Source organism: Hypanus sabinus, chromosome 25 (genome assembly GCF_030144855.1).
Source record: "Hypanus sabinus isolate sHypSab1 chromosome 25, sHypSab1.hap1, whole genome shotgun sequence".
Lineage (NCBI taxonomy): Eukaryota > Metazoa > Chordata > Chondrichthyes > Myliobatiformes > Dasyatidae > Hypanus > Hypanus sabinus.
The window spans coordinates 27,767,227-27,790,510 of NC_082730.1; the positions used below are offsets into that span (position 1 = coordinate 27,767,227).

The 23,284-nt window shown below is 40.6% G+C and overlaps 1 protein-coding gene across 1 annotated transcript in view; it reads right to left on the reverse strand.

The window, feature by feature from the left end:
• Window positions 1–10,125, reverse strand: part of LOC132381127 (striatin-interacting protein 1 homolog) — a 53,099-nt gene extending 42,974 nt beyond the window's left edge. Inside the window, exons 1-4 of the mRNA XM_059950383.1 lie at window positions 9,916–10,125; window positions 7,122–7,191; window positions 1,571–1,645; window positions 660–794 (exon numbers count right to left, since the gene is read on the reverse strand). Of these exons, the coding sequence (XP_059806366.1) occupies window positions 660–794; window positions 1,571–1,645; window positions 7,122–7,191; window positions 9,916–10,086 (451 nt within the window). The 5' untranslated portion in view covers window positions 10,087–10,125. The remainder of the gene's footprint in view (window positions 1–659; window positions 795–1,570; window positions 1,646–7,121; window positions 7,192–9,915) is intronic.
• Window positions 10,126–23,284: the final 13,159 nt, after the last annotated feature.

The window sequence follows — 23,284 nt, forward strand, 5'->3', positions numbered from 1 at the left end:
AGATTCTACATCCCTTTTACTATTTACTTTCCATTATCTTTATATCATCAACAAGCTCAACTACAATACATTCATCTAAATCACTAGTATAAATTATTGCATAGTTGAGGCCTGTCACTGACGTCGGTGACACACAAATGGACCACAGAAATACAGCAGGTAATAAGGCCCTTTGCTAACTTGTTAAGCACACATTTATACAGCACTCCTACTCTAATCAATTTTACTAGCCCACATTCTCTTATGAACCCAAAAGTTATCCATTTTTCCCAATTCCCCATTCTGCTAACCAATCCTCTATCCATTATATTTCAACACCATGAGCCTTTATTTGCATCGTAATCTTTTAAGTGGCACTTATCGAATGCCTTTTAGAAATATACTATATCTCCCGGTTCTCCTTTATCCACCCTGTTAACTATATAATCAAAAACAACTGTTATAAATTTGCCAACTACAGAAAAATTACATTGAAGGTTGAAGGACAATTTCAAACATTTCAAAGCATTAAGGGAAACACAGAGCAAAGAGAGAATATGTATGGAAATTAAAGCTAGGCCTTTTAGGAGTACTAAGTTGCTGTGGCCTGGATCTCCAATTTTCACTCAAAACCAACAAAAAATAGCTTTAAAAAAAATCAGATGAGTGTAAGATATTACCTTGAGCCATATACAGAATGGCACGAGCCACTTTCAGTCTCTTCTCTCTGGCAGTCACCTCCAAGCCATCCAATAATCGCATAGCATGAGCCTGGTGCTCTGAGAAATCCACTTCTGTCCATTTCTTATCTTTCACTGCACAGCAAATCATTAAGAGCATTTGTTATTCATCATCAGCAATGACAATAAGCAAGTCTATTGGAGTAATATATCATCTGATCTCTTAAAAAATCAAGACCTATTTACAATTGTATTTACCGTATATATTCACAACTGCAACAGCCAAATAATGTAATTAAGCTACTATTACTTAAAACCTGGTACTTTGTACGTTCGTGCCAAAAGTAGAAACAGTTCACACTGCAGGCAAAATATCATAACAAATTGCACAATTTCAGAGAATGAATCTGAAATGGCACCAGAGAGACAAACTTTAACTCTTTAATTGAGCAAAAGTTAAGAGATCATTTTCCCAATTTCAACTTTAACATTATAAGAAAGTAATTTAGAACATATTTACAGGAAAGAAATAAAGTTATCTGATTTTGCTCCAAGGACAGTAAATATCCAGAGCAAGAATTTGGGAATAGTTAGGACAGTGGAGTCCAGAGATGAGCTAAAAGTAAAGTATAAATGAAAAGGATCATGGACCTGGAAAAAGTACTGGCATTAGGGAAAATTTTAACTCAAGATTTAAAAAAGGCAGCAAATCATCAACGGGAAGCTTTAAATGTGAAATGGAATATAAACCAAATAAATTGCTGAATGGTAGTTTAGAAATAATGTCACTATTTGAGTAAAAGATTGCTACAATACTAATGTATCAAGTCTTTGAATAATTTAACATCAATTTTGACAACATAAACAGAGAGAGAAAAAGAATTATATACAAGCAAAAAGTTTGTCATTACCATGAGTCTTGAATTCATCCTCAAAGCATTTTCTATTCAGTTGAAGCTCAGGACCCTCTGTATAGCTGTACAATTCTAATAAAATAATATTAGAAATATTTTGGAGTGTTAACTAAGAATAGACCTGATATCTCTACACCTTGTTCACATTAGAATCAAGTTGTACTTTGAACTCACGAAGTCCCTTATAGAGACACTTAGTTCATCATAAGTCACTACCGTGGTTCCACAAGACTGGAAGGTGGTTGATGCTTAATTGTTAAAGGATAAAAAGGACCTTCTAAGAGAGCCTGCCTTCAGTTGTAGGGAACTGGAGGAAATCTACCATCTCTTGGTTAGTCAAGGTCTAATCAGGAATAGTCAGCATAACTTTGTGCATGAGAGGTCATGGCCGACAAATCTGGTGGGAATTTTTTTGAAGAGGTAACTAAGAGGTTAGATGAAAGTAAACCAGTAGATGTTGTCGATACGGACTTTAGTAAGGCCTTTGACAAGATACGTATGGAAAGCTGATCTGCAAGGTTAGCACAATTGGGATTCAGGGAGAGCTAGCAAAGTGAATAAAGAAATGGGAAGCAGAGGATGATGGGTGAAGGCCAATTCTCCGACAGGAGGCCTGTGACTACTGGGGAGATCCAGGGCTTTGTGTTAAGATGTCAGTTATTCATAGTTATGTAAACGTTTTGGAAATGAATGCACATGGCACAATTAACAAGTCTGCTGAGGACACTGAAATATCGTGAATAGTGAAGCAGGTTACAATGAATTACAAAGAGATCTTGATCAATGTGGGAGATGAATGAGAAATGACAAATGGATTTCAACTTGGATAATTGCAAGTCATATCAGCATAGGTCTTATATGGTGATTAGCAAGTCAGTGATAAGTATTGGGGAACACAGGATCCTGGAGTACAAGTGCACAGTTCACTGAAAACAGCAATGCAAATACACAGGATGGAGAAGGTGGTGTAAGGGCTGCTGGTCTTCATTAGTCAGGGAGTAAAGCTTACGAGTAGCGTTATTAAGTTGCAGTTATACAAGTCATTGGTGAAGTTACATTTGGATATTGTTTTGGTCACCGTGCTATATAAAGACAATGTCAAGTTGGGCAGAAGAGATCTACAAGGAAGTTGCGTGGACTAGAGGGTCTGAATTAAAGGGAGAGAGTGACCATCTGGATCTTTATTCCCTGGAGTGTAGCAGAATGAGAGATGACCTCATTTAAGTTAATGAGATCATGAAAGGCATGGATAAGGTAGACGGCCATAATTGTTTTGTCCCCCAGGGATGGGTAGTCCAAAACTAGGGGGCACAGATACTAGATAAAAAGAGGGATTTAAAAGAGACCCAAGAGGTAACTTATTTACAGAGAGTAGTGAACATGTGGAATGAGCTACTAATGGAAGTGGTCAAGGTGAGTACAGTTGCAATGTCTGAAAGGCATTTTGATAGGTACATACAGTGGCGCATCTAAGGTATGGCAGGAATGACACATGTCCTGGGCACCACTTGAGGGGGGGTGGGGGGTACCACTGAGTAGTTTTTATTTTTTTATTTTATTTTTTATCATGGGTGAGAAGCACAAGGATGGCCTTTTTTCAGAGCACTGTGTAAGAAGACCATGAAACGTTTCTTCACAGAGGAGGAAAGTGGAGCTGAAGGACAGAAGAGACGACAGTTGGAGGTGGAGTAAGCCCTTCTTTGTAAAGCCTGGAACACGTAGTTCGACACGTTCCATGGAGTCGTCTGCACCTGCTACAAGTTTGTTAGAATCCAAAGGTGGATCAAGTACATATGCATCACAAGCCGAGGAGGAAGTCAAGTCAGACAAATCCGAGTATGACGAGATTAAGAGTGAGGCTGCCACAGAGAACGTGGACATGACAGGAGGGGAAGTTGGTGGCGGTGGTGGTAATGGTGATATTGAGTTTATTGACGAGATTTTACCTGATGAGATTGAACCTAACAACACTGAATCTAGTGAACTGGATGGTGTCAAAGAGTCTTGAACAGTCATACCAGAAGTGACTGAACAGCATGACATTGGACTTCTGAAGTTCGACAAGGATACTGGAAAAGCAATTCTGCCTGATGCATTGCAAACAGAAATAATAAAGCTGGGTTTGAAATATTTCCAGAACAGTGAGGGGCCTTTCCTACCAACAAATAACTGCTTTATGAACAAAACTTAGTTCAAGAGGAAATTGGGAAATGGTCGTGGTGAGGAAGTGATTCGCTCATGGCTGGTCCACTCCCCTTCTAAAATGTCTGCATTTTGTATCTGTTGTCTTCTCTGTTCCCAGTCAGACCATCAATCCTCTTTGGAGCAGGAAAGTGGATTCAACCAGTGAATATACCAAAAATCATCGGGAATGCTTCACCCAGTGGAAAGAAATGGAAAGAAATTCAGCTGGAAACAGAGGAGTTATTGATGTGGTATTTCAGTCACAGATTGAGAAGGAAAAGCAGTATTGGTGTGATATCTTGACAAGAGTCCTTCACTCCATAAAATTCCTTGCGACTCAGAACCAGGCTTTGCAAGGACACAGGGAGTCACTTCAGCTAGACGACTCCAATGTGGGAAATTTCCTTGGCTTACTGAAACTACTGGCCATCTTTGACCCTGTCATAAAAGAACACCTCACTCATTTGGAAAGTCATTCTGGATCCACGTCTCATCTTTCACCGGGTGTCCAGAATGAATTAATCCACATGATGGCATCCACTGTTCGCCAGAATTTACTGAGAAGCATTCGTTAAGCCAAGTACTACGAACTCATGTTAGACTCGACTCCTGATCAGGCAGATGTCAGAGGTAGTGAGGTAAGTGGAAGTTGATTTTGAGTCCATGTTAGAGAGTCCTTCCTTGGTTTTATCCAGATAAGCCAGAAGGATGCAGAGAGTTTGGCTGAAGACATCTTGATACAGCTAGAGAAGGATGAAATGGAGCTACAAGATTGTCGGTCACAGTGCTATGACAACGCTGCTGTGATGGCTGGACACAGAAGTGGTGTTCATTAAAGAATAAGTGAGAAAAACAACCTGGCAGTGTTTGTGAATTGCGACAATCACTCACTCAATTTGGTGGGTGTACAGCAGAATCAAAGATGATCACATTCTTTGGAACTATTGAAGCTCTCTACATGTTTTTCTCTCGTTCAACACAGCGCTGGGAAAAACTCAAAAACACTGTGCCTGTGGTTAAGTCGGAGTCCAAAACCAGGTGGAGTGCAAGAAGAGAAGCAGTGAAGCCTGTTAACAAGTACCTTGAGGAGTACTTCAAGTTCTCCAGGGCATGATATACACTGAAAACAAGACTAGTGAAACGAAAAGTGACACAAGGCAGCTGTACAACCACATGTTGAATTACAATTTTCTGATTTTGCTAGGATTTTGGAACAATGTACTCATTCGTATTGACGGTATTTAAAAGAGGCTGCAGGATCCTAGCATAAACTCCAGAATACTGCCCTGGATTTGAAAGCCCTCCGAGATCATTTTAATGATGAAAGAGCGGTGTTGGTCAGTTAGTGACTCGAAGGAGCCAGTCTCTGTCAAGAATGGAATATTGAAGTTGAAGGACATCAGAGACGAAAGGAACAAATGGCTGATGAGAACTTGAGAGACACTGGGTTAACAGCTAAGGAGGAAATGGAAAGAGTCACGAAGGGAACACTCGAACATCTTCAGAGACATGGACAAAAGGTTCGCTCATTTGCACGACACTGACGCCAAGTTTGGGTTCCTTCTCGATGTCGAGGGACTGCGTTAAGACGCCGATAGTAACGACCTAAAGAAGTGAGAAAATCTGGGTGAATTGTACAGCTCTGATGTTGATGAACAGCAGCTAGATGAAGAAATTTTGGATTGCAGAATGTTGCTATCAAGGTGGGTCAACATGAAAATATCAAGACCTGAAGAGCTTCTTGAATTTATTGTTCAGTATGGAGATGAGAGCGTCTTCCCCAATCTTCGCATTGCTATTCAGATAATGCTAACCATGGCAGTTTCCATAGTTTCCATCGCCAGCTGTGAGAGATCATTCAGCACGTTAAAACTAATACTTTTGTATCTGAGAGCCTCCATGGGTCAAGGCAGACTCCATGATCTTGCTCTGCTTAGTGTAGAAAGAGAAGAAACCGAAAAAACAGGCTTTGATCACATCATAGACCAATTCTCATCAGTGAAAGCAAGGAAGGTGCAGTTATAATTTTCATGTAGTGCCATAATTTGTTAATTAAAAGATTAACAAGCTTGACTTGCATTTTTGAGCTGATATTATGGTCAAGAAATGTAAAAGATGGGTGTCAGATGTTTGGACAGGGGCACAATTTCAGTGCTTGCCATAGGCGCTATTTTCCGTAGATACGCCCCTGGGTACATACAGGGGCACTAGCAGGGAGGATAATATGGTGAGGACAGAACAGATGGGCCAAAGGACCTGTCTCTGTTCAATGACTCTCAGTGATGTAATCAATTGTCAATCACATAAATTGAAATGGATGCTGATGGAGCACAAGTGGCAGTGGGTAGAATGGCTTCTTTCCTGGACGCTAATGCATTTCGTGAATCTAATTTAATCCACTTCACTTTTTTCAGTACATTATTCCCACCCTCGCTCTCATTTTTCTTCCCAAGTCACTAATGGGAAATGGTATTATTTGCTCCCATTCCTTTGTTTACACCTGATTTTGCCATTAATACATGTGTCACTGAATCACCTTTCTATGATTACTTATCCCGTCTTCTTGTACATAACCATTTCCTCATTACAAGCTAAGCATTTCATACTTACTCTTTTATCCACACTCAGAACAAAATGGGAAGGGAAATGGATGAAGTGCACATGACAAGGAGAGGAAAGGAAGTTTGAGGATCACGTTCTCTAACTCCCACAACCCAACAGAATCTGCTTGTGCGCAACTCTTTTCACTTCACACCATCTCTGGCCAAGAGAAAGAAATCAACAATGCAAGCAGAATCTATTCTCTGTTCATAAGATTAGTCTTAGAAAAGAACACCACAGAAACAGGCCCTTTGGCCCATCTGGTCTTTATTGACCTATTTAAACTGCCTACCCCCAACGACCTGCACTGGGGCCATAGTCCTCCATATCCTTACCATCCATGTACCTATCCTAACTTCTCTTAAATGTTGAAATTGAGCTTGCATGCACCATTTGCACTGGCAGCTCCTTTCACACCCTCATTACCCTCTGAGTGAAGTTTGGCCTCATGAAGCCCTTAAGCTAGATTGACTAGTAAAATATTACACTTCCTGTCACTCCACTGTATGTCGCCATGTCCAGTTGTAATGATGAAGTGTCTGTAAATTTCAAATGCCAAACAACTACTGCTGCAAAATGATGGAAACGATTCTCCCAGTTCTGAGATATAAAGCTTGAAAGAACCCGCAAAGGTCAGAGCTGATGCCTCACTCATCGAGGCATTTATTTATCCACCAGGTTTCACATCTACGAATACCTCACCTTATTACATTTTATTTGAAAAAATTTATTTTGTAGATTTTAAAAATATTTTACTTTTTACCTGAAAGCTCAGCTGCCCATTTGTCACTGTCAGAATATTCAAACTCAAGGTCCGGTGACTCAGAAAAACCCTAGGATTTAAAAGAAAGAAATCAACAATCCAATTAAATATCAAAACAGACAGTCTACACAGGGCAATTCTACAATACAAATATCAGAATTGAAATTGTTGAAATAATTGTTCATAATTTATATAAATGCTTCAAGACTTATAAATTTGCATATGATGTCAAATACCTAGCCAACATAAAGGACACTTTCTTAAAAATTAATTTTTCATGACATGCACATATCCAGCATAACCAATGTTTAAACCTATCCCTGAACACCCTTGAGAAGCTGGAGGTAACCACCACTTCTTGAACGGTTTGCCTTGTTTTTTTTTTACATTGCTTGTTAGCCAGTCTCTGTCCATTCACGTGCAGCCTTTCATTAATTCTATAATATTTATTGTTTTCCGTGCAAATGCAGCAAGAAAATGAATCTCAGGGCAGTATATGGAACATATACTTACTTCAATAATAAATTTACTGTGAACATTGAAATCAAATGCCAATTAAGCAGGATACTTTGTTCTAGATATTGTTGAGAGTTGCTGAAGTTGGTCTCATCTAGGCAATAATCTATCTTGTGCCTTGTTTATAGTGGAAGTATCTTGCGGCATCAGAAAGTGAGTCACTTGCTGCTGGATACCCTGATCTTCTGGTCACAGTATTTATGTGGCTGATCAGGTTCAGCTTCTGATTGACTGCAATACCCAAAATCTTAATGGCAGAGAAGTAATCGGATATGATTGAACACCAAGTGTACGTGCATGGACCTACATATTGAAAATATTTATTCCCTTGCTGTTATAGATATACCACTATCAAGCCATGCCTGAATGATATCCTATTTTTAGATGTATCCAGTCATGAACGGTTTTCATTTCCTGATGACTTTTGAGTGGAATTGTACAAATCAGTGCACATCATTATTATGACTGATTAACATTATAAACTATTCAAATGATTTGGGCCGAGAACACTAGCTTGAAGAACTCCTGCAGCAATGCCCTGGGACTGGAAAGATTGATCCCCACCCCGCCTCAGTAACTGTAACAATGTATGAAATAGATTCGTGTTTTCACCTCATGCCAAGGAAAAGATTTCTGACCGGCAATCTGACCTGAAACTGTTTCTCTTACTTTGACACCATTTTACCAATTTCCCGCAATTTCTGTCTCTTTGCACCGCCCCCCCCCCCCCATGATTACAACATCCGCACTTCTTTTAACTTTGAGAAGCTGGAGTCCACAGATCCCACATAAGTGCCAGGAGCAGCACAGGATTAAACAAACAACTCCCGCACCGCATCATCTTTGGAAGAGTCTGCATTCCCATGTTGATCTCATTGATCACATCAGAAACCACAAAAACACAGTAGATCGTCAGAAGTGCATAACCAATATACTGGTTATTATAACACCTACGGACAGAATTAGGTCATTTGACTCATCAAATCTGCTCCACTATTTCAACACGGCTGATCCATTTTTCATCTCAGCCCCAATCATCTGCCTCCCTCACCCCACCGAATCCCTTCATGCCCTGACCAATCAAGAATCTACCATCCTCTGCCTTAAATACCCACAAAGACCTGGCAGTCTGACCTGTAGCAAAGAATGCCACAGATTCACCATTCTGGCCAAAGAAATTACTCATCTCCATTCCAAGAGGAGTCTTAGACTCTCCCAACACTGGAAACATCATCTTCACATCCACTGTACCAAGGCCTTTAACCATTCAACGAGTTTCAACTAGGTCACTCCTCGTTCTTTTGAAGGTGAATACGAGCCCAAAGCCATCACTTTTCACATGACAGGCCATTCAATCCTGGAATCAATTTCGTAAACCTCCTTTGAACCCTCTCCAGTTTCAACACATCGTAAGGGGACCAAAACTGCTTTCAATACTTCAAATGAGGCTTCAACAGTTCTTTATAGTCTCAGCACTACACCCTTGCTTTTACATTCCAGTCCTCTTGAAATGAAGGCTAACACTGTATTTGGCTTCCTCACCACAGACTCACCTTGCAAATTAGCCTTTAAGGAATCCTGCAGAAAGACTCCCAAGTCCCTTTGCACCTCAGCTTTCTGTATTTTCTCTCCATTTAGAAAATAGTCTACACTTTCATTTCTTCTACCAATGTGCATGCCATACGCCTCCCAACACTACATTCCATCGGTCACTCATTTGCTCATTCTCCTAATCTACCTAAGTCCTTCTGTTGACTCTCTGCTTCTTCAAAACTTCCTGCACCTCCACTTAAAAATGGTACAATTACTTACTGTACTAGTCTATATTATAGTAGATACAATGAAGAATTATTATTGCTGAGTGTTACTGAAGTTGGTCTCATTTAGACAATAGCCTAATATTTGCAGAAAAATACGAGCTACGAACAAACTACAGCTACAAAGGGTCATGGGAGTGAACACCTGAGTGACCGGGGAGAGGAGAAGTAAGGGAGTACAAGAATGTGGTGGGGAGACAGAACAGTATGGAAATATGAAATATAAAACATTGCTAATAAATGCTTAGAACAGCAAGACACCGAAGAAATCACTAACCGGGGCAGCTGATGTTGAGCTGACACCAACCCACCTCCCCCCACCTCCGATCTCTCCTCCTCCCTCCCCACTCCTCATCATCATCATCAACACCTCCTCACTCCCCAACCACCCCCGCACCCGGTCTGCTCACCCCTCCCTCTATAACTCTGCCCCGGGCCCATTGCCTGCTGACACTCCTCACCTCCGAATCTTTTCTCTGGTTCCTGAAAAACTCACGACCTTTAGGCAAGGCCCTGGGTTTGCCAAAGCTGTTGTTAGCTGGGGGTGTGGTGGCAGTCACGGCTGTGGTACCTAATCCAGGTCCAGGTCCGGGTCCGGGCCCGACGGGCAACGGCCCGCCGCCCGTCTCCATCGCCGGCTACCCTCTTCTCGCGAGATCCGCAAAAAACATATTGACGTCAATGTGACATCATCAAAACAATGGGATAATTTCCCCTTAACGATATGGCCGTCCTGCGTTACCTCTTGCGTTACCTTCTCAATATGGACGCCCCAAAAAATTATACTCGGCACCTAGCGAAGTAGCCTTGGAGCTCTCGGTTGAATAATTCGGTTTGGAGCAAAGGATTGAACCTGCAGTTGGGAGTTGCTCTCGAACAGAAAGTGGGGGTGGTGAGATGGCAGGTTCTGACCGAGAAGACAGCGAAGACAGGTGGTATTGAGTGATCGGAGTTGTGTGGAGGACAGCGAATGGCAGGTTTCTGGGAAATGGAAAAACTAAACGGCCGACTGAGAATTGCACATTAGTGACTATCGTCCAGTAATGAAGGCAGCAGACAAGGTCTACATTTTAAAAAGAGGAGTTCAGGGTTTTGTTAAGTATTGAAAGTGGACCTGTTTCTTATATCAATCTAATTAGACTAAGGATTTTTAAAAAAGAGCCATTGTGCAAAGATAGTAGTGTGAGAAAGTTTGGGGGTTAAAACATGTGAGGAAGGAAAGTAACACCAAGGAATTAAATTGAATTACAGTGGCTTTGGGGAGTAATCACTGGAGTGCCTCTAGATGTATCCATGGACCAAGTTAAAAGTAATTTAGTTGGAAAAGTTGTGGATGCTAAACGTTTTAAAGGACTTTTTGGTGGAGTAAGAACAGATAGCTTATTGGTATTGATTACTTTTGGTTGGGAAAATAAGTTGTCAAATAGAGTTAATTTAAGTTACAGTGGTGATAGAAAGTTTGTGAACCCTGTAGAATTTTCTCTATTTCTGCATAAGTATGACCTAAAATGTGATTAGATCTTCACAAATATCCTAAAACTAGATAGAGAACCCAATTAAATAACTAACACAAAACATTATATTTGTTTATTTATTTATTGAGAAAAATGATCGAATATTACATATATTAGTTGGGGGGAAATATGTGAAGCTCTGGTGTAATGTATTCTACAAAAGCTATTTGGAATCAGCTGCTGTTCTATTGAGATGAGATGGTGCGGGTTGTGGGTTATTGACAGAGCCTGCTCTTTTCAAGAAAGATTTGTTTTTGTGCACCATACCTCTGAAAACAACTTTCAGAGGACCTTAAAGTTGGAAAAGGCTGCAAAAGCATTTCTAATGATCTAAGTGTTCATCGGTCCACAGTAAGAGAAATCATCTACAAATGGAGGAAACTAAGTACTGTTGCTACTCTCCCTAGTAGTGGGTATCCTGCAAAGATCATAGCAAGAGCCCAATGTACAATGCTGAAGGAAGTGAAAAACAACCGAAGGGTAACAGCAAAAGACCTGAAAAAATCTCCAGAACTTGCTAAAGTCTCTGTTCATGCGTCCTCTATAAGAAAAGCACTGACCAAGGCTGGTTTTCATGGAAGGACACCACAGAGGAAACCACTGCTCTCCAAAAAAACATTGCTGCACGTCCTGTTTGCAAAAGGCCACCTGGATGTTCTACAACTCTTCTGGGATAAACATCTGTAGACAGATGAGACAAAAGTTGAACTTTTTGTCTGAAATGTGCATTGCGATGTTTGGAAGGAAACACCAACACCAAAACCTCATCTCAACTGTGAAGCATGGTGGAAGGAGCATCATGGTTTGGGCTGCTTTGCTGCCCAAGGAGCGTGGACAGCTTGCAATTGTTGAGGGAACAATGAACAATGAAGTCCTGACCTTAATCCTATTGAAATGTGGAAGGACCTGAAGCAAGCAGTTCGTGCAAGGAAGCCCATCAACGTCCTGGAGTTGAAGCAATTTTGTAAGGAGGAATGGCGTAAACTTCCTCCAAGCCAATGTGCAGGACTGATCAACAGTTACTAGAAACGTTTGATTGAAGTTATTGCTGTACAAGGGAGTCAGACCAGTTACTGAAAACCAAGGTTCACATACAGTAAGGGATAAAATTGGTCCTCTTAAAGATCAGAGTGGTCAGCTATGTATGGAACCAAAAAAAATGGGGGAGATCTTAAATGGGTTTTTTGTGTCTGTATTTACTAAGGAAACTGGCATGGAGTCAATGGAAAAGCGGCAGATGGGTAGTGAGGTCATGGAACCTATACAGATTGAAGAGGAGGAGGTGCTTGCTATTTTGAGGCAAATCAGAGTAGATAAATCCCCAGGATTGTTATGGTGAGGTTGTATAGGACATTGGTAGGCCAAATTTGGAGTATTGTGTACAGTTTTGGTCACCGAATTACCAGAAGGATATTAATAAGGTTGAAAGAGTGCAGAGAAAGTTTACAAGGATGTTGCCAGGACTTGAGAAACAGAGTTACAGAGAAAGGTTGAATAGGTTAGGACTTTATTCCCTGGAGCATAGAAGAATGAGGGGAGACTTGATAGAGATATATAGAATTATGATAGGTATAGATAGAATGAATGCAAGCAAGCTTTTTCCACTGAGGTCAGGGGAGAAAAAAACCAGAGGACATGGGTTAAGAGTGAAGGGGGAAATGTTTAAAGGGAATATGGGTGTGGGGGGCTTCTTCACACAGAAAGTGGTGGGTGTGTGGAATGAGTTGCCAGATGAAGTTGTAAATGCAGGCTCACTTTTAACATTTAAGAAAAACTTGGACGGGTACATGGATGAGAGGTGTATGGACGGATATGGGCCATGTGCAGGTCAGTGGGATTAGGAAGAAAAATGGTTCAGCACAGCCAAGAAGGGCCGAAAGGCCAGTTTCTGTGCTGTAATGTTCTATGGTTTTAAATACATGTAATACTGAATAAATTTTCTCAACAAATAAATAAACAAGTATTTATTTGTGTTATTTATTTAATTAGGTCTCTTTAGTTTTAGGACGTGTGAAGATCTAATCATATTTGAGTTCATATTTACGCAGAAATTAGAGAAAATTCTACAGGGTTCTTAGACTTCCTAGCACCACTGTAATTAGTGCAAAAACATAAATTTTAAAAAAAAGGTGAGGTAGTATTCAATGTACCTTTAGAAATCAGGTGGCAGAGGGAAAGAAGCTGTTCCTCTATCGCTGTGTGTGCATGCGGCTTCAGGCTTCTGAATCTTCCTGATGATAAACAATAAGAAGAGGGGTTGTCCTATTGAATTGAATTGGCTTTATTTCTTACATCCTTCACATACGTGAGGAGTAAAAAATCTTTACATTATGTCTCTGAATGTGCTATGTGCAGATTATAGTAATTTGTAATAAAAAGCATGTACAGTAAGATATACAACATAACAGTCAATGTAGCTTAGAAATACAATTGTGTAAACGTGAATTATTCAGTCTAAAGGCCTGGTGAAGGAAGCTGACCCAGAGCCTGATGGTCCTGGCTTTAATGTTGCAAAATCATTTCCTCAATGGTAGCAGCTGCAAAAGTTTATGGCTGGGGTGACTTGGGTCGTCAATGATCCTTCAGGCCCTCTTTACACACCTGTCGCTGTAAATGTCCTGAATAGTGGGAAGTTCACAGCTACAGATGTGCTGGGCTGTCCGCATCGCTCTCTGCAGAGTCCTGCAATTGAGGGAAGTACAGTTCCCATACCAGGCAGTGATGCAGCCAGTCAGGATGCTCTCAATTGTGCCTCTAGGAAGTTCTGAGGATTTGGGGACTCATGCCAAACTACTTCATCCATCTGAGGTGATGGGGGTCCCTGATAATGGAAGCTGATTTTCTGAGGCACTGCATCTTGAAGATGTCTTGCATATTATGGTGGCCAGTTCCCATGATGGAGCTGACTAATTCTATAATTCTTTGCAGCTTACTTTGATCCTGTGCAATAGCCCCTGGCTCCCATACCAGACCGTAACACAGCCAGTCAGAATGCTCTCCATGGTACATCTAGAAATTCTTTTGACTAATTTGTGTGACAAACCAAACATCCTCAAACTCATGATGAAATATAGCCGCAGTTTTGCCTTCTTTATAGCTGCATCATTATGTTGGGAACAGGCTAGATCCTCAGAGATATTGACACCCAGGAACTTGAAATTGCTAACTCTGTCCACTTCTGATTGCTTTTCTGTGCCCTCATCTTAGCCTTTCTCAAGTCCACAATCATCTCTTTAGTCTTACTGATGTTGAGTGCAAGGTTGTTACTGTGACACTGTGGCGACCCATTTCCTGGCACATCCGGACTGGCTCACAATTAGATAGCTTACGGGGGTTTGCGAGCACAGAGCTTTGGAGCCTCTGCGCCACGGGGGGCAGGTTGAGGGAGGCTTAAAAGTGAGGCTGAGGATTTCGAATAAAGTTTTTTCCTTCGACTGCAGTTACCAACTCCATGTCGTAATTTTAGCGCTGCGTGTAGCACACCGCTACAACACCATTCAACTAGCTGGTATATCTTGCTCCTGCACGCCCTCTCAGCACCATCTGAGATTCTGCCAACAGTGGTTGTATCATCAACAAATTTATAGATGGTGTTTGAACTATGCCTAGGCTGATGATATTTTATCAGATCTCCAGTTCTTCCAATAAATGTTGACCAATGCTTTATTGATAAGCACACAGCACCAGGAGAATAACATGATAGATCTACTGCAATTTAAGTTTTGCTTATGTTTCATGCTCACTTTGGTCTCTTTGAGGGCTTTGATCTGAAATGTCAACAAATCCTTTCCTCGTACTGATGCAGCTCGATCCACTGAGTCCCTGCTACAGATTGTTAGCCTTTCCTCGGTTAATTAATAAAAAATGCATGGCTGAATTCACAAATCTCACCTGATCCCATTCACAAAGTAAAGGGTGGGGTAATGAGTAAGGAATGATTTGCATGTTGTTTATAGAATTTGAAAGGATTCAGCAATTCAATGAAGGAATTTCAAATTAAGTTTCAAAGTAAGAGGAAGTCTTATTAATGGGTGTAAGTCTAAACAGAAGTGGTTGATATCTGGAACATGCTGGCAGAGGAGGTGGTGAAATCCCATACTATGACTATATTTAAGAGGCATTTGGACAAACATTTAAACAGGCAAATTATTGTAAGGTATGGCCCTAATGTAGGCTAATAGCATTGATAGAGATGTGGAAAGGTTGGCATAGATGTTCTGGGCCAAAGGAGCTGTTTCTGTGCTGTATGACTCTTAACAGAATGTAGGCCAAGGGAACATAATCAGAACCAGTAGGTTTTCTAGGAGATAGAAAATGGTTCTTGTGAGGAAAGATGTTAGAAATGTAGGAGTTACAAAAAAGAAAATCAGTACAGTTAAAATTAATAACTCTAAATCTGTAAGCAGTCGATCTTTTGAGGGGAAATTAAGGAATATGAAGTTAAGACAGGGAAATAGATTTGGCATACTAATCAGTCAGCATATAATCAAAAAGAAGTACATGCTCAAGGCGCTGGCTAATTCTCATCTGTTCCTTCTTTCTTTGGAAGGACAAAGAGTTCCTTTTCTGAAGGGCTGTTGTGATCCAATGTAAATGATTCCTTTCGCTGAAAAGAACTTTTCAATTTCAGATTACTGAATTAAAATTCCAAAACTTAAATGGTTCCTAGCAGGAATATTAAATAAGGCTCCTGCATTGCAAGTCTGGTGACATAACTACTGGGCTACTGTAACAATCTGATTAATTTGTAAAGAGGCAATGCATCACACTTTTCTCTGGATTGTCAGCAGAATTAATACCATAACCAATGCATTTTCAAAAATCTCTAGTTGGTAGATTAAAAGAAGTCCTAAAATAATTTTAACACAAAGAATTTAGCAAAAGTTGTTTCTTGAAGGAATGGAATATCAATGGCATAATACCCGTTTTTATCATTGTATTTCATGCAAGTAATGATGTCATTGACAGCCTATTCACTTAACAGTAATAAATTGGAAGTTGCTGGTTTATGGCTTCCATACATAGCGCACGATTTTGCAGCATGCCGAAAGTACTAACTTTCTATAACTTAAAGTGAATCCCTGGCATATCACTTGTACGGATTCAATAATATAGTGGCTTGGAGAGAAAATATAGAAAGATTTCAAGAAACTTCCAAAATAGGAATGGTATTAAGATGCTTCACATGATTCTGCTGGGAGGAAATTTATGTTACTTTTGTCAATACATGCATCTCCCAATGTCTAAAATGGCCTACTTTGCCTGGACAAGCAGATCAGATCTAATCAGGTAATTTTCCATCCTATCGGTCGATCATAACTCACATGGATGTTGTAGAAGACCATGTTCACTGATGATTGAACATGCCCAAAATTCACTCAGAAACTTCAAGTATGGATTTGCTTTTGTGGGGCCATTCAGAACGATTGGTCTCCCACAACTTTCATGATCTTTCATTGTGTGATATCTAACTTCAGGAAGTGAAGACTTGCCATTTTTCTATATCACCAGGCCTCCTTGATATGAAATTCAGTTTAATATTGTCCCATACCATAGGTAATCTATTCTTCTTTTACCTTTACAATTAAGCTCCAATCTATGTTTGGACTAAGTTAGAAATGAGACCTAGAGTCAAGTGTTCCTAAAGAAATCTGAAAATCATCAAAACCAAATTGGGTACAGACGCCCAAATATTACTTTGTATGTTCTGCATTCAGTTTGCTGATGGTTGATGGGATGGTAATTAACCTGACTACTCCAAAAAGAACATTACAAAAAAAATTTTCTCTGCTGCGCATCCCTTAAAAGTGCATCTGAATTGTAAAGATATACCAAGACAGTAAGCACTTGACTGAATACTACAAGTGGTGAAAACCAGCCCAGAAATAAACCAAGGCAATTGAATTACTTGGAATTGAGCTCTGAGCAACTGCGCAGTTGTTGTGATAATATAATTTCAGCAGAGGGTGATCTTTACCAATCCATGTTAACCACCACAAATGGATACGGCAAAAAATTACTTAATTAAAATCTGAAAGTGATCATTAACTGTATAAAACATCTCAAATTACTGCATTTCTCTAAACCACCTTTAAAGATTGCAGAAATAATGTCTTTGTGAATTCTGTACAAAGTATTGAGTAGAAGTTAGACAGTAAGTAGTTGGAGTTTTTAATATATCAGTACTGGATCAATAGAGCACACTTATTCTACTGGTTTAAAGTAAATTATTGTGATTTGCCTCAAACAATGTACAAAATTCCATTTCTTTTCTCTGATAATTTTATTGTGCTATTAAGCAAAACTAATCACTGAACTATATAGAGATTTATTTGGGCAGATGATTCAAAACAGTATATAAAATAGTGCAGTACAATAATCCCCTCCCGCAATTGTCATATCTACTTGGACTATACCCCTTCCCATTCTGTCACTTGTAAAAATGTCATACCCTTCCCTCAATTCCTCCGTCTCCACCACCTGGTACTTATCATTGCAAGCAGAACAAATGCGAAGCCTGCGCCTACACCTCCTCCCTCATTATCATTCAGGGCCACAAACAGTCCTTCCAGGTGAAGTGACACTTCACCTGTAAGTCTGTTGGGGTCATCTACTACATCCAGTACGCCCAGTGTGGCCTCCTGTATATTGGTGAAAGACAAAAGAAATTGGGAGACTGCTTCACTGAGCACCTACATTCTGTCCACCAGAAAAATTGGGGTCTCCCGGAGGCCATCCATTTCAATTCTACTTCCCATTCTCATTCGGACATGTCAGTCCATGGCCTCCTCTGCTGCTGCGATGAGGCCACACTCAGGTTGGAGGAATAGCACCTTGTATTCTCCCCGGGTAGCCTCCAACCTGATGGCATGAACTTGAACTTCCAGTAATTCCCTCTCTCACCTTATCCCCTTACCTCCCACTGGTGCCCCTCTCCCTTCCCCTTCCATATCCTTCTGGCCTCTCCTATCAGATTCCTCCTTCTCCGGCCTTTTATCTCCTTTATCAATCAACTTCCCAGCTATTGACTTTACCCCAACCCCCTCACCCAGTTTCATCTATCACCTACTACCATCTTCTTTCTCACCTCCTCCCCCCCCACCCTCTGACTCTCTTTTTCCTGGGTCTTTTTTGAAGGGTCTTGGCCTAAAACGCTGACTATTTACTCTTGCTCACTGACGCTGCCTGGTCTGCTCAGTTCCTCCAGGATTTAATGTGTATTTCTTTGATTTCCAGCACCTGCAGGGTTTCTCTCATTTGTCAGTACAATAACAGGTCTTGCAGACCACCAAGTCTGGATTGGCCATGATGCCAATCTAACTAATCCTACCAGCCTACACATGGTCCCTATCCTTCTGTTGCCTTCCTGTTCATGTGTCTGTCTTAATGCCACTTCATTAATAGAAAACAGAATATAGGAGAGTACTGCAGAGGCCATTTCCTCGTCCCCAAAATGTTGCGCTGAAATAATCAAACCACTGTCTCCTGATTAGCATAATCCCATTTCTCCATGCACTGATTATATCCCTCCCTTCTCTGCATATTTACGTGCCTAAGTACACTACGAGTTTCCTTAATGCTCTTATGTTACCTACTGTATCTCCACCACCACCCCTGGCAGAGCTTCCACTCTCTGTGTAAGAACAAACAACTTGCTTCGCTCATGTCCTTTGTAATTTCCCTCTCACCTTAAGCACATGCTGTCTACTTGTGGACATTTCAATCCTGGGTAAGAGATGCTGGCTGTTTATTTATGCCTTGGATAATTTATAAACTTCCATCAAATCTCCCCTGAGCCCTTGATGCTCCAGAGAAAACACGCCCAGCTTGTCCAACTTCTCCCCGTACCCTCCAAACCAAGTAGCATCCTGATAAACTCTTCAGCACCTTCTTCAAAGCCCCTTTGCTTGTTGACATCCCAGATAGTTATATGTTTCATATTCATCAATCTGTTATATTGTACACTGCATGCACCAAACAGCACACCCTAACACCTTCACCACTGGGGGATTTTAACCAGACCAGTCTGAAAGAATTACTAAGCAATTACCATCAATAGATCACTTTCAATACCAGAGGAAACAACACACTGGATCATTGTTACACCACCACCAAGAATGCCTACCATGTAATTCCGCACCCTCACTTTGGAAAGCTGATCACCTGGCTGTACTTCTACTCCCTGTGTATAGGCAGAGACTGAGGACTGCAGCACCAGTAGTGAGGACCAAGAAGGTGTGGACAAGGGAAGCACAGGAGTGCTTACAGGACTGCTTCGAATCAATGTTCTGGGCCGTATTCAGGGATTCATCTTTGAATCTGGTTGAGTATGCTGCAGTTATTACTGACTCCATTAAGACCGGTGTGGATGAGTGTGTGCCTACAAAGACTTGCGGTACATTCCCAAGCCAAAACCCAAGGATGAGCCAGGAGTTACATCGTCTGCTGAAGATTATATCTGCGGCATTCAAGGCTGGTGACCCAGGTCTGTACCAGAAAACCAGGTATTTGTTGGTGAGGGTTATTTCAAGGGCAGAGAGATCATTTTGAATGAGGTCGGAGGTGATTGGATGTACAGCAACTCAAAGACATTACTTCCACAAAACAAAACCCAATAGCATGAATGGCAGCAATGCTTCACTACTAGATGAACTCAACACCTTCTATGCCCGCTTTGAAAAGGAGAATATAACTACCGCCGTGAAGATCCCTGCTGCACCTGCTAATCTTGAGATCTCTGTCTCAGAGGCCGATGTTATGTTATCTTTAAAGAGAGTGAACCCTTGCAAGGCAGGAGGCCCCTGGTAAAGTTCTGAAAATTTGTACCAACCAACTGGTGGGAGTATTCAAGGATATTTTCAACCTCTCACTGCTATGGGTAGAAGTTCCCACTTGCTTCAAAAAGTCAACAATTATACCAGTGCCTAAGACAGATAATGTGAGCTGCCTTAATGACTATCGCCTGGTAGCACTCACATCTACACTGATGAAATGTTTTGAGAGGTTGATCATGACTAGACTGAACTCCTGCCTCAGCAAGGACCTGGACCCTCTGCAATTTTCCTATTGCCACAATAGTTTGATGGCAGGTCTCAATGGCTCTCATGTGGTTTTAGACCACCTGGACAACACAAACACCCATGACAAGATGCTGTTCATTGACTATAGCTCAGCATTTAACACCATCATTCCCACAATCATGATTCAGAATTTACAGAACCTGGGCTTCTGTACCTCCCTTTACAATTGGAACCTTGACTTCCTAACTGGAAGACCACAGTCTGTGCGGATTGGTGATAATTTCTCCTCTTCGCTGACAATCAACACTGGTGCACCTCAGGGATGTATGCTTAGCCCACTGCTTTACTCTTTATTAACACATGACTGTGTGGCTAGGCACAGCTCAAATATCATCTATAAATATGCTGAAGATAGAAACATTGTTAGTAGAATCACAAATGGAGACGAGAGGGCATACAGGAATGAGATAAGCCAACTAGTGGAGTGGTGTCGCAGCAACAACCTTGCACTCAACATCAGAAAGACAAAAGACCTGATTGTGGACTTCAAGAAGGGTAAGACAAAGGAGCACATACCAATCCTCATAGAGGGATCAGAAGTGGAGAGAGTGAAAAGTTTTAAGTTCCTGGCTGTCAAGATCTCTGAGGAACTTACCTGATCCCAACATATCAATGTAACTGTAAAGAAGGCAAGACAGTGACTATACTTCACTAGGAGTTGAAGAGATTTGGTATCTTCAACAAAAACACTCAAAAACTTCTATAGATGTACCATGGAGAGCATTTTGACAGGCTGCATCATTGTCTGGTGTGGGTGGCTATTGCACAGGACCGAAAGAAGCTGCAGAGGGTCGTAAATTTAGTTGGCTCCATCTTGGGTACTAGCCTTCAAAATACCCAGGACATCTTCAAGGAGCAGTGCCTTAGAAAGGCAGCATCCATTGTTAAGGACCCCCAGCACCCAGCATGCCCTTTTCACATTTTTACCATCAGGTAGGAGGTACAGAAGCCTGAAGGCACACACTCAGCGATTGAGGAACAGCTTTTCCCCTCTTCCATCCAATTCCTAAATGGACATTGAACCCATGAACACTATCTCACTTTTTTGATATATATTATTTCTGTTTTTGCACAATTTTTAATCTATTCAATACATGCATGCTGCGATTGATTTATTTAGTCATTTTTTTTTCTTCTATATTATGTATTGCATTGAACAGCTGCTGCTAAGTTAACAAATTTCATGACACATGCTGGTAATAATCTGGTCCTGATTCTGCTCCATTTTATAATCTACTAACCCTATTGCACCTTTCTTTATGTTTAATGTTCTGCACTTATCCAGTGCAAAATTCATGTTTATATCTTACAAAAATTGTTTTACTATTTAAATTAATTACTTTAGCTTTACTGATAAAGGAGCACATAATTTCAAATTGTTCATGTATAGAAGGTGTGTCAGGGTATAATCTGTTTGGTTGTCTGATTTGATACCTATTTTCATCTGATTCAGTAAATTAGAGAGTGGATTTAAAGCTAGGTGAAACCATAGTGGGTTTGGAGAGTTGCACTGCAAAATGCCTTGGTTATTTTGATTAGGGTTTATTATTATTATTATTAGATTTCAAAAACATTTTTTCTCAGCTCAAGCTATCTCAAGATGAGATAGTTCACATTTAACTAAATTGAAAATGCAATTAAAAATTAGGGATCCAAGTAAGATTTGTTGCATAAATGAAACTCCCCAGAAGAAAGATCAGCTCTCTGTATCATCAAAATCTGATGGGATACTGGGATCTTTTTTCATAGCCAACCTCCCTTGACCTCTTATTATCTGAGCTCTTTTTCAGATACTTTTAATTCACCAGACCTTTATCCCCAGCTGGGAGTTAGTTATTTTGTGAGACTTTTGATGGCAGAGGCTGAATACCCTCCACAATGAATACCAGTCAAGTGCGCTGAGCGGTCCTTTGTATGCCAGTCAGCACAGCAAACTACCTAAAAATAGATTAACATTTACAACAATACTGAGGTATAGGTTTTGAAAGTGCCCGGCAATGGGATTTTGCTTCAATCTCTCAAAAGAGTAACAGTCCAACAAAAAAAAACATTGATGAATGTTTCAAATCTAATTTCAAGACAGATATTTAAAGATTTGGAAGGGAAAAGTCATATCACCTGTGGAGAATATAACTTTTAGTACTGGCTACAGGGAGTGAAAAAAAAAAGTCAGGAAGAAAGGAAGTTCAAGAGAATAGAGAAGTGAAACATTAAGATAACAGCAATTCCTTAAGGGATGGAGAGAATAGGACTGGAAGATTTCTTGCACCATTGTTGAACTTTCAAAATTTAATATTTGATATCTTGAAGGGAAAAATTTATTAAAGATGAAACCTTACCTGAACAAATTAATGGATAACTAATGTACTGAGAGAAAGAACTTAGCTTCGTGGGGTCAAAAACAAGAGAGAATGCTTCAGCAGTTAGCCTATTCTTATCAACTTCCTGATTTCTTAGTTCAATCCCAGGGGAATCGGGTCAAAAATACAATACTGCAATTTGGATTGATCTCTAAATATTCTGCCCTATCAGATTTTGACATGAAGTTTGATTCCTATGGTGATAAAAACTTGCCATGGTTTTGAGATCAGTAGGTACAGGCTTAAATGATCTAAAATCTTATTTTTTTATTAAAAAAGAAAAAAAAATCAAAGAAATATTTCAATGAAAATGTTGAACAAATGCCGAACTGATCTGATGAGGTAACTGTAGCCTTTGACCAGGAGCAGATGTTGTCAGGTGGTACTCAACCTTCATAGAGTGTTTCGATCCTAACCACTTCACTGTCAAATTGGCAGGTCAGCAGTGGTGGCCAAGTCGCTGCCCATCTGCTCCTGACTTCCAGCTCAACTTCTCTTCCCTGTTCCATTTCCAGCAAGAGGCTCTTTCTGCTTCTTCCCCCATCCTGCGAGCTGCTTGGTTTTTGCTCTTTCAAGGCCCAGTACAGACGGCAATTCCATGCTGACCTTTCTGGGATCCCTCTACAGCTGATCTCCATGGGGAATAGACATGTCTGCCACCCTTATCCCTGTACTCCTGAACTAAGGACTGGTACTTCAGGACCTTCCTCTCGTGAACCTCCTCACATCCTTTCTCCCATTCTACTGTGAGCTGTACTGGGATGATTTTCTTGTCTTTGGCGGACCACAGTACAATGTCTTGTCAAAGATCTCCAGGAACAGCGCCTTCTTCCCCGCATCGACCCTCATCTCCAATGATTGGATTTAGGCCTCTTT